This window comes from Trichoderma ghanense (genome assembly GCF_004382785.1).
Source record: "Trichoderma ghanense strain CCMA-1212 chromosome Unknown scaffold_14, whole genome shotgun sequence".
In the NCBI taxonomy this organism is placed as follows: domain Eukaryota; kingdom Fungi; phylum Ascomycota; class Sordariomycetes; order Hypocreales; family Hypocreaceae; genus Trichoderma; species Trichoderma ghanense.
Genome location: NW_027395677.1, coordinates 87447 through 98153, shown reverse-complemented (window position 1 = coordinate 98153; position 10707 = coordinate 87447). Strand labels below are relative to the sequence as shown.

Genomic DNA, 10707 nt, shown 5'->3' with positions numbered 1-10707 from the left:
GTCAAATTTGGAAACGTGCTGGTGGTGGATCAGTGAGGATGAGGCCAAGCGTTGTTGATTCCTGTGACTAGGTGTATTCTGGTCAAGTTAACACATGCAAGACCTCGACCTCGACCTCGACCATCTGCGTAAAGTACTGGGGCTTCTTACCCTTGCACTTGAACGAGAGGGCTCCTTGGAGACCACGAGATCATGACGGCCGATCCAGCCAAGACCCTATCGCACAGGGCGTCGGCCATCATGGCGGAGAACAACGGCTTGATGTCCAGGGTGAAGAACTTGGAGGACAAGATGCAGTCGACCCTCCACGTCGAGAGGGACAAGGGCTCGACCAAGGCTTCCTTCGCAGGGCACTTCAGCACGGTCCCGCCACCGAGACAGAAGAGATACATATGCTCACACGGCGACTGCGTGGTCGAGGTGGACGCCAAGTCCACGTTCAGCTTTAGGACCAGCAACGTCAGCACGATCCGGCACACTGACGGCGACATCGGCTCAACACCCTCGACGATGGGAGCATGAGGCTCACGACGGCGACATTGACCATGGGGGTACACTGACAAAAAGTGCGTCTAGGGCACGGCATTGGCCTCATCACGTACTACATCCCGAGATTGGAGGTAACCGGAGGTAACAAGATCATGCTAGCCAAGCAGCAAATCACAAAGACGTGCATCTAGCTAGCGCCAGTCCTCTACAGGATGTCGGACAAGGAGTCCCGGGCGTCAAGTCAGCCACGACCAGGTACACGTCCACAGCCATCTCGATCGGCTCCCGGGACGTCCCCAGTCCACGGCCAAGACATGGTTCAAGATAATCAAGACTCAGACAGCCTCACAGTTGTCATCATATATTTACAAGAAGGGGCCGGTTGACTCAGTCTCGGCGTAGTAGCTCGTGCAGCTCCTCTCGCCACGATCCAGCACAACACCATCTCCTCAAGGGACTGCCTAATCCGATCCATAACCACCCACATGTGCACAAAGACGTTTGTGTTAGAGTCCTCCCCCGTGACGGCGTCGTGGTTCATGTCGCAGTCGTCGCCGATCATCAAGACGAAGACGTCTGTCACCATAGTGCAGGGCAAGGGCAGGAGGTTGGACCGGCACTTGTTCCCCCAGCTCATAGATCTTCGCATGCTCCTTAACAACACTCGAGAGCTGCTTCTAGAGATGAAGTTGCTCCCTCGTTCACGATCTCGTCCAGCATGACCCTTATCCTGCAGACCTTGTTCAACTGCATACATGACAGCGTGGTCTCGTCCATAATGGTCAGTTAGCCTTCCACCTCCAGATCCGTTTCGTCAGTCAAGGCCTCAACATAAGGTGCTTCATGTCGCTGTGCACCTCTTCATCCTTCTGCATGGAGTCGGTGGACATGTCCCGGTACGGCTCGTCAAGAACGGGATCATTCTTGGAGATCTTGTGGCAGCTCCAGCAGTCGTAGCACAATCCCTCAAGGTTCATGGGCCTGATCATCGTGTCAAAGTACCCATAGTGCCCCTAGCGTTCTTCAGATTCATGGGGGACGTGGGCACCAAGACGCTGAACATTCTTCGAGAGACATCAAGATCAAGTACTCACCACGTGGAGCTCGCACATGGGAATGGGATGTAGCACGTAGCAAAGGTTCTGGCCGTCTCCGAACACCAGAGCGCGTCCTTGAACGTCGTGACGTTCATCATCATGTGGACGCTTAGGTTCTCGCCCTTGAAGCCCTCGCCCATTGTGAATATGTCCTTGTCCCTGGTCAAGACCGCCAACTCCAAGGCGTCGTCCGTTATCATTCATATCGTCTTGGTCAACATCTGCTTTGAGTAGTAAGTGTCTACGTGGGGCATCCTAGCCGTGCACTTCTCGACGGGCAGGATCCGTTTCTCTTCCACCGTCATCTGGATCTTGGTCTTCGCGAAGTGCTCGAGCATGAGCCCCATCATGATTGTGACGACAAAGGTCCCGGACCCTGCGTTCTGAGAGTAGTGCCTCGAGGGACGCTAGAGAGGGTGGTTATAAAGCAGACAAACATGCTCGTGACCTTGTTCTATCTCGTGGGAATACCTTCTGGTTGGCCGTGCACGTCATGTCCAAGAACCTGAGCGTGGATTAATTCGAGGAGATGTCCGCCAGAGTCCTGTTACGGAAGATCAAGTGCTTCTGGTTGTGGGACTTGTGGTTATAGCGTATCCAGATCTTTATCATCTTGGCCAGATCCCCACAGATAGGCCAGGTTGTTCGTCAGCTTGTCCTGGTACAGGCCTGCGTAAGGTAGGTGGAAGATGAAGCTTGATGCGGGTCACGTGCTGAGTCTCTGACCATGGCCATACAGGTTCCCTCATCCTCTCACACACCCAGATAGCTTCGGTATCACACTTTCATTCCGTTGCATACGCACTCTATTGTTCTCCACGGCATCCGAGTCTAGTGCTCTGATTGTTTCCATCCCTTCGTCATCTGACATGGCTCCCGACGTCCGTCAGCTCAACAACCGACTCCACCAGGTCGCTGTTCGCGATAATCAAGGCGATGCTGGAATTCCTATGGCACACGAAACTGCCGAAACAAACCACAGAGGTACATCCACAGCGCAGACACGACGCTTGAAGAAAGCAACACGTGGATCTTCTGTTGTCGTTAGACTTGGTGTTAGTCTCCTAACCCCAGCTAACTCCAGAGTTCGCAGCATCAGGGTTGGCCGCAGAGCCGCTGCCCCAAGCACCGCCAGAGTCAGCGTTGCCAGTGTCGTCTCCGCCCCAGGCACCGCCCGCAGCATCTCCAGCACCCGCAACGTCATTGGGGTCAAAGTCCGATTCAGTCTCAAACTTCACCTTGCTGCCTTCAGCATAGTTCTCAGGGACGTACGGCTGCAGAAACGCGGGAATCTCCTGCTTGGTTTCCAACAAGGTCCCGGTGAGACATAACCTCTAGAGAAAAGCCCCAGAAGACGTCCCCCCTGGCTCAAACGACAAGGAGAGGGCTAGGCGGAAGGACTTGATCAGGTACATAGCCTTCTAGCCCAACAAGGTGCACAAAATATAAACGCATATAGTGCTAACAAGATGTCATCGGCACTCTTCCAGCAGAGGGTAGTTCTAGGCGTCGACTGTCTCACAAAGGAGATTGTCTCCTCAATCCGGACCGCAATGGGGTTCTCGTGGGAGGTCGAGGATGTCGAAGATCAGGAAGTGGGCCACGGGCGAGCACTTGGCCACGATGATTCCATCTAGCCAGTCGTCGTGCAGCCACATCAAGTGGAATGACATTGACCTGCAGAAGGCCAAGGAGAGATGCATTGACAAGATTGAGATGACACGCTCACGACGAAGATTCAATCGCTGCAACGTCATGCGCAACGACGTCCGGGAGAGGCGGGCCCGCAGTGCCTGGAAGGGGACATCAACCAGCACGGATCCCTGCGTGAGCTGTAACTTCTGCTGCCCCTCGATGGTCTTTGCCTTCTGCACTTGAGAGTTGATGGTGATTCGGCTCATGATGACGACCAACTCGATCACGTCGTCGTCGATTTGTTGAAGTTGAACACGCGAGCTTATCAAGGGGGATACTCCCAAGATCACAGCGGTCTGGCACACCAACTGGCAAGTCTCACTGCCTCACTTCCACCACACTCGTTCCGCCAAACGACAGCTAACGCGCAAAGGTGGACGCAGCTTCGCCATCAGACATGATATAGCCGAGCTGTTCCCTATCGCCGCTCGGTTCAACCACGCCTGCTTCACGGTAAATAATATAGAGTACCGGTTTCATGAGGAGAAGCATGCGCTAAAGATAGTGGTGAGGAGGGATATTGCTGCTGGACGCGAACTCAAGATTTCTTATGGGAAATCCGAGGCCAGAGCTCTTGTATTCGTGCTGAAGGTTTCATGCGGGTGTGGGGGGTGCAAGGGATTGAGCGAGAGGGATATTGAGGTCCAGACCTGCCTGGAAGGCCATGTCCACCCACTTGACCCTGTGCGCGAACGGGCCCACGTGGTTCAATAGCCCCCCAAGAGAGAGCGAAGCTCTGCCTCGTGGCCGTGGAGATGGTCAAGATGGCAATGGAGCCCGAGATAAGCGGACAAGGAGTTTAGATAGATCGGTACTGCAACCCATCCTTGACCACGAACCACGTCAAGAGATCGGACACAGCACCGACTGATCTCGTCTCTAGTCCTCGACACATGCCTACCACGCTGTACATCTGCTTGTAAAAGACGCTTTCCATCTCGATTCACTTTTCGCGCTTGTTGGCGAGGGCGGTGATCAAGCACACGTCCTCGTCCATCGACGTCATGATCCGACGCAATTTAAGCTTTCGTAATGCGTGTTCTCGTTCAAGGCAACAGATGTGTAGCCGGTTCATTTGATCCCAGTGCGAGACTTCTTCCAGCAGCAGTCGCAGTTTTCGATAGTCTGCAGCTTCGTGAGACTAATCTCCACTCGGGTCGGCTTTATCGAGTACTTGACGTCGATAGACGTCCCTGCTGTTGTCGGATCTGTAGGCCTGGAATGTACTTCTGCAACCTGAGTGCGCCGGTAGGCCCTCCTCGTCAGCATCTTTCAAGTACGACAGGTTCAGATGTTCCAAGAAGAAGATGTCCAGGATCGAGCTCGCGTGGGTGTACCTGAAGAGGCTGCAGCAACAAGATAAGACCGAGTAGAAACATCGGACGGCCAGATTGTTTCTCTGTCGCGGATACAATAGCTTGATGCTTGTCCAATAGGATTCCCCACCGCGTTGCTTGTCACTGCACCATAATTAGACAAAGATTCCTTGTTATCAACATATGTCGAATTGAGCCATCAAATACAATACCCGCCAAATGGTCTTTATCTGAAGGTCAATTGCCATGGCTGTCTGTTTGAGGGATGATTGATGCGCTCGCCTCGTTGACAGGTCCGGCAATTCATCGTGTCCATGAGGTAGATATAGAAATTTCTTTCGAGGTTTCTTCTGGAGGGCTCTAGCTCTGCTATTCTATCGGCAGTCGCAGCACTCATCACAATGCTCTTTTCTCTTCCATCTCTTCCCTTCTCCTTTTCTGTTCAACACCGATTCAAGCGCCCTGTCAGTTCTATGAGGTTTCTTCTTCTATGCGATCTCTCCTATTTCCTTTGCAAGGCAGCTTCTCTTTAGCTGGTTCCATGACCGGAGAATTGGAGCCAGTGATTGTGGATTGCGAGCGCTTTTTTGCTCGGCTACCAGATAGCGAAGCGCTTCAGACACTCGTTGTCCGGCAAGACTGCCGACACCTCTCAGGAAGCCGAGGGAAAACAGCGAGTCCGGATCTTTCGGTGGGCCGCGGCGCCGGTCATCGTGTCAGTACCGGCTGCCTCTACGGATTTATCGAGCGATCATCACAATATCACGGTTGTAGACAGTCGTAGATCCAGCCCCAAGCCGTGCAGATTGGTTGCGGTTCCTAGATTGGTGACTCCAACGGGAGAGCCCCCTTCTCGTTCAGCCTCTTCCATTACTGTGCGAGTTGGAACAATGCCCTCGTGCTTGCAAAGGAACGAATCGAGGTTATGACAAGATGATACACATCATGCCATGTCACGATCTTGTAACGAGTATATCAACAATATACAGAAACACCCAACTCAAATGCCTACAAGTTTGACTTGTCTCCGTGTATTTGTTCGTCACTGCGGTCTTCTACAACTAGTAGGCAGGGCACTCGGCCTCAGTGCATGATTGCACCAGAAATGAGCGAACATTTGGTTCTCGATGCGAAAGATACTACCTCTAAGGTAGGAGATACCTTACCTAAGTAGGTACCTTACCTTACTACTAGGTACCTAAGGTACTACCTCTACTAGTAGGTAGGTACCTCTACCAGGTAAGGTACTTAGTACCTACCTTACCTACCTATCAAAATACCCACCCACCTTAAGTAAGGCGGTAGGCAGATAAATATGGGTTTCGTACCTGTACTCGGCAAGATGTCTTCTCAACGCACATGAGGCACGCAAAATACTTCGGCGATGGTGTGGCAGACCCTACTTTGAGAGTACCTTCATGAGCAACAGCTGCGGAAAGGCGGCGTCTGGTTGAGAATTCCGATGGCCCCACGCCAGGATCGGTCCCTGAAAAGGACCCACTTATCGGAACAACGGCGGTGGATGAACGTATGGACCCATCCGCCAACCCGAAGCCACAAGCACTTTTGGTTTGTTTTTCCTTCTTCCTGGGGCATCGTCCTGAACTTCCAAAAATCATCGCGTCCTTGGAAAGCGTCCTTGAAAAGCATCCTTCAACGACCTGCAGCTATGCGTGGGCTGTCCGCTTTCAAGATGCCTTCATTCCCAGTGCTGTCGAATATTCATAAGACGAGAGAGGCTCTCGTCGGACGCGCATCGTGGCGAGAGCTTCTGCGTCTGCAAAAACAGCGAATACCTCAAAGACGAGGTAACGACTGGAATAGGTAGCAGTACTTTCTACCTCTAGTGAACCACGCCAGCGTCTTTGTACCAGAACCTCGATTGCACCGCCTGCAGAGGTCGCGGGTGGATCCAAAATTGTTCTTCACAGACTTTGAAGGAAGGAGCAACCATGAGACTGGCGATGGCTTCCTTCCTGAAACTCGATCCGAGGAGCTACCTCTCCGTCAGAGCACGTCATGCCTCGCCTATGGCCTGATGTGAAGAATCCTCATTGGCTGCTGGCGCCTTCATTCGGTTCATCTGGGAAGGAGCTCGGTCACGATCGCCTCGTCCAAGAAAGAGCGTGATGGAATAAAGGTTTGCCATCCCCTCACTCTCGTCCTTTTCTTCTTCTTCTCCTGTCGTCGTCTGTCTTCTGCCCGTCTGCCCGTCTGCCTGCCTGCCCACGCCGCGACTCTTGCCGTCCCTTGATCTACGTGGTAGATCAAGTTCCTGCCCTCCGTCGTCGTCCGCGTTTGTGCCTCCGGTAGCAATCCCTTTAGTTCTTCCTGTAACCATCTGCCCACTGGGCACTGGTACTGTATCTCTCTAGGGTAGAACCTAATTAGGTAGAGAGGGGAGTTCTGGAGGTGGTTGTCTACGCGTTAGGACAACGTGTGTCTCAAGCCGGCACCATGGCTCCCAGCAGCAAGTGTTTCTTCAACTCCTCAATGTTCATCCTGTTAGAAGGAAGGTGGATCTGGTGGGATTGGTATGATTGGAAGGAACACTACACAGCCTAGTATATAAGGCTCGCCCACAGTAGCGTGGGGCAACACAACTTAGCTTGATCATCATCACACAATACACTGCGTTCCATCTGCTCAATACAATAGGTTATGAGCCCTCGCGCTCGTTTTTTGGACCTTGATTCTTTTCATCTGATTCTTTTGTTTCATCATCAAGTCCATCACCATCGACCAGACTCGCGCAACTGCATCCTCTGACCCAGTCGACAGTACTAGCCGTCACCAAACGCGTTATCCTTCGAGACCTGGAGCCACCAAACTCTTTCTTGAATACGCGTCACTGCCTACTGCTGAGTACTACCTCGTATTGAATTCAGATTGCTGACGCGTCTCTGTTGAGGATTGCTGTCACCACTTGTCGACATCACCATGACCCATTTCGCAGTCGTGGCAGTGCCAAACAATACATCCGCTAACCATGTATAACAGATTCCTCAAGACGAGCTCAGCAGAAGCGAAGTGCACCATCAAATGCGCTTCCGACACCCCAATCAAACAAGCGCCAGCGACAATTGGACGAATACTTCGTGCCCTCTCTTCCTCCCCCTACCCCATCTCATCCTCCGGCGGCACCTTCTCCTCCGGCGGCATCTTCGTCTCCTGCCCGGACAGCTTATCGTCAGGCCCTCCGCGCACGGAGGATCATTCAAGATGACGACGACGACGAGGATGACGTCCCAGTCAATGACGCCCCAGCCATTGACGCCCCTTTGATCGACGTCCCAACCTTTGGCGTCTCTGTCCAGGAAGAGGATGGCGGCTAGAAGTCTCCTGACCCCCTTCCCTGGACACCACCCCTTGTGGAGAGACCATCCGTGTTGGACGTGAGTCTCTCAAGCCGCAAGTCTACATTCTTTCAGGACCGCGGCATCACGGATTGTATCGCATCAGAACTTCTTTGGCGATGAACCTGGACAGGACCGACAGAGAGCTTCCTGGTGCAACTCTCGAGTCCATCAGCACAGACCTTGAAGCCATGTCTGTGAGCTTGGGCGACTCTCTGCAGCCTCATCCTCTCGATGGCACACTGGTATCACGACTGCGATTATACTGGTATCACCCTGTCATGGATGCCAGGTCCTATGAGCAACTCCTTAGAGGCCGTGTACCCGTTCGTCATCAAAGGTGACCGCATTGCATACCATGCGAACCCGAATGTATGCACCATCGCGACAGCCGTCAACCTCGCCAAGAAGAGACAAGCATCTATCTGTCTGCCGTTGATTGCCCAGTGGATCATTTGCCAGGATGACAGTTCGCTGGATTTCGAGACACGGAAATCCAGACTGACATGGATCTACAACGGGCTGTCGAACGTTGCCACCATGGGGGACATTTTTTCTTTGGAGCTCCCGCACGCCGACCAAGTCGATAAATGGGCGCAACGGCCCCTTCAAGAGCAAAGAGAGATGCTGGAGGTGCTCAGAACGGGTGAAAGCCGCCCCATAGTCCACCGTCTACTCCTCGGGCGCGATGGCCGGGAGCTCTTCTACGTGAGCGAAAATCGATGGGGCAAGTGTTGGCCTTCTACCCTTGAAGCTGCCAGGGCCATCGTATACCCCACCCTTGTCAAGGTCGGAGAGCAATATGGCCTCACAAAGGAAGAGTTTGACTACTTCCTGACCATCCCATCCCCACGTCGTGGCGAGAGGGTTTTCTACCCCTTTCACGTCTTGTTAAGGTCTTAAGCTTAGACAAACGGATGGGACTGGAATACGGTCAAGTCATTGAGCCTTGTCATAGCGCGGACCATGGCCAAGTACTGCAACAGGTGGGCAGTGGCCGCCGGACATGACGAGCCACACGCTGTCGAAGCCATGACCTACTTCTGCGAAGCGTCTTACTGCTGGCTTGTCGCGTTGACTGTGTTCTTGGGCTTGGGTTGGCTAGAGCCCACAGCATGCGCAATGCCATCTCCTGTGGGTTGGGCTGCTGGACTGACGGGTATAAGACACGTGGAGTGGTCTTGCAGAGAGTGTCTCTTGTCCAGGGCTAAGTTCATCCCGTTTTGGCAATTTACAGAATTACTCGGGATCCTCTCGCACCATCATGTCGTGGCCGGGCAGTCTGCAGAGTTACTACTCAGCGTCCAGCACTGAGGTGGTTTTGAATACGCACACGGGGAAACTACAGTACAGGTATGTACACAGTAAACAAGGATGCCTATGTATGTGAGTGAGTAGGTGACCTTGAGCCTCCGACCACCCGCCATAGTGCTCGAAGACAGTTACGTGTGAGGTAGTTCAGATGCCCCTTATGAGAGTTATACCATTGTAGATGGTGACTGTCAGTTTCGAGCTCCCATATAGGCGAGCAGTGAGGAAGACATGTCGTCTCATCTCTTCATAACCAGTACATCAACAAGCAGTGTGAATGCCATGGAAGCTATCCTCTCAAAGACTTTTAACCGCGTTGATGCCCGATTCCCATATGGAGAGCCCGTCTGCCGTGGTGAACTCCCAGGCTGGTACATACCTAAAGATGGCACACTACATACAGATATAGGGCGTAGGATTCCTAGGGGACTGTGTTTTGATGAGTATGCAGCGTATCCATCGTGAAGCACCCAGCAGCCGTATCCCGTAGCCTAGCAACTGGCTCTACACCTACCAGGTAGGAAGCAGTGCTAGGGGCAATTGTCGAAGACTTGGGGTCAATAATATCTCGCTCATGGCGACCTGTAGCTATTGTATTAGTGGAACAAGGACACCCATGAGGTAGCACCTAGCCGTAGTCCTGTAAAGTCGTCAGCATAGAGGAACTCCCAATGCTTGCCATGGCGGATTCTTCCGGAATGTAAAAGCCCAGCTGCTACTCGGCAACTCCCAAGTATAAGATCCGACGACAGCCTGGTAGCAAGAGACTCTCCGTATTCACCCGTATCCCTGGTCTGATGCAATCGCGCACCGATTTCCTGCTTTTGGTGATAACAGCGTCAAAGATCCGGGTCGAATAACTCTGATAGTAGATGTGATTAACCTTGGCTTTAAGTAGTCCTGTCTATGGCTGTATTGTCAAGCTACCTGTACATAGGTAGTATGGATACCGCAGATATGGACTGAGTATTCGTATACCCACATTATATGAGGACCTCCCTTGCGTCAGGCATCCCAGGATCATGATCACAGGTTACACAGCATGGACTCGGACTCTGACACTCCCATCAGGCAGACGTGAAGAAATAGTATCGATCAACATCGGCACATAGTAGTGTGAGCCGCAGAACTGCATTATTGCCGAACAACCGCAGCGAGCTGTGCCTGGTAGCCGTCGTCGACGGTCTGATGAAGAGCTTGGTGGAGTTGCGCCGATCGATATTGTGGTCGCGTCGCACTCGGTGTAGGCCTTGATGAGTTGGTAGACATCTTGATGCTATCCTCTGTCATCTTCGGGGTGGATGGGGTCTGTCCGAGTGGTCGGGTGCTTAACGCGGTCATCATTGAGCTGAGATTGCAGGTTGAGCATTCTCGAATCGAGCAAGCTGATGAACTCAGCCACTATCGCCTACATGGACTACAGAAAATCCTGGGGTTAAGCGG

At 52.7% G+C, this 10707-nt stretch overlaps 9 protein-coding genes across 9 annotated transcripts; 6 read left to right on the top strand and 3 right to left on the bottom strand.

Annotated features, from left to right (window-relative positions):
* Positions 1–192: 192 nt before the first annotated feature.
* On the top strand, positions 193–522 carry CCMA1212_008917 (uncharacterized protein; the record flags this gene model as incomplete). Its single annotated transcript, XM_073706020.1, has 1 exon — positions 193–522. The coding sequence occupies one exon, from the start codon at positions 193–195 to the stop codon at positions 520–522; it is 330 nt and encodes a 109-aa protein (XP_073555333.1).
* A 452-nt stretch (positions 523–974) lies between these two features.
* Positions 975–1211, top strand: CCMA1212_008916 (uncharacterized protein; the record flags this gene model as incomplete). Its single annotated transcript, XM_073706019.1, has 1 exon — positions 975–1211. One exon carries the CDS (start codon positions 975–977, stop codon positions 1209–1211), a length of 237 nt encoding a protein of 78 aa, XP_073555332.1.
* A 96-nt stretch (positions 1212–1307) lies between these two features.
* On the bottom strand, positions 1308–1726 carry CCMA1212_008915 (uncharacterized protein; the record flags this gene model as incomplete). Its single annotated transcript, XM_073706018.1, has 2 exons — positions 1308–1470; positions 1584–1726. 2 exons carry the CDS (start codon positions 1724–1726, stop codon positions 1308–1310), a joined length of 306 nt encoding a protein of 101 aa, XP_073555335.1.
* Positions 1727–1786: 60 nt separating this feature from the next.
* CCMA1212_008914 (uncharacterized protein) lies at positions 1787–2025 on the bottom strand (the record flags this gene model as incomplete). Its single annotated transcript, XM_073706017.1, has 2 exons — positions 1787–1993; positions 2020–2025. The coding sequence occupies 2 exons, from the start codon at positions 2023–2025 to the stop codon at positions 1787–1789; spliced, it is 213 nt and encodes a 70-aa protein (XP_073555334.1).
* Positions 2026–2455: 430 nt separating this feature from the next.
* CCMA1212_008913 (uncharacterized protein) lies at positions 2456–3223 on the top strand (the record flags this gene model as incomplete). Its single annotated transcript, XM_073706016.1, has 3 exons — positions 2456–2854; positions 2925–2995; positions 3046–3223. The coding sequence occupies 3 exons, from the start codon at positions 2456–2458 to the stop codon at positions 3221–3223; spliced, it is 648 nt and encodes a 215-aa protein (XP_073555329.1).
* On the bottom strand, positions 3125–3487 carry CCMA1212_008912 (uncharacterized protein; the record flags this gene model as incomplete). Its single annotated transcript, XM_073706015.1, has 1 exon — positions 3125–3487. The coding sequence occupies one exon, from the start codon at positions 3485–3487 to the stop codon at positions 3125–3127; it is 363 nt and encodes a 120-aa protein (XP_073555328.1).
* Positions 3488–3686: 199 nt separating this feature from the next.
* CCMA1212_008911 (uncharacterized protein) lies at positions 3687–3995 on the top strand (the record flags this gene model as incomplete). Its single annotated transcript, XM_073706014.1, has 1 exon — positions 3687–3995. A coding segment is annotated over one exon (309 nt), but the record flags the coding sequence as incomplete, so codon positions are not given.
* Positions 3996–7054: 3059 nt separating this feature from the next.
* On the top strand, positions 7055–7932 carry CCMA1212_008910 (uncharacterized protein). Its single transcript, XM_073706013.1, has 2 exons — positions 7055–7131; positions 7608–7932. The coding sequence occupies exon 2, from the start codon at positions 7640–7642 to the stop codon at positions 7880–7882; it is 243 nt and encodes an 80-aa protein (XP_073555330.1). The 5' UTR covers positions 7055–7131; positions 7608–7639; the 3' UTR covers positions 7883–7932.
* Positions 7933–8187: 255 nt separating this feature from the next.
* On the top strand, positions 8188–8856 carry CCMA1212_008909 (uncharacterized protein; the record flags this gene model as incomplete). Its single annotated transcript, XM_073706012.1, has 1 exon — positions 8188–8856. The coding sequence occupies one exon, from the start codon at positions 8188–8190 to the stop codon at positions 8854–8856; it is 669 nt and encodes a 222-aa protein (XP_073555429.1).
* Positions 8857–10707: the final 1851 nt, after the last annotated feature.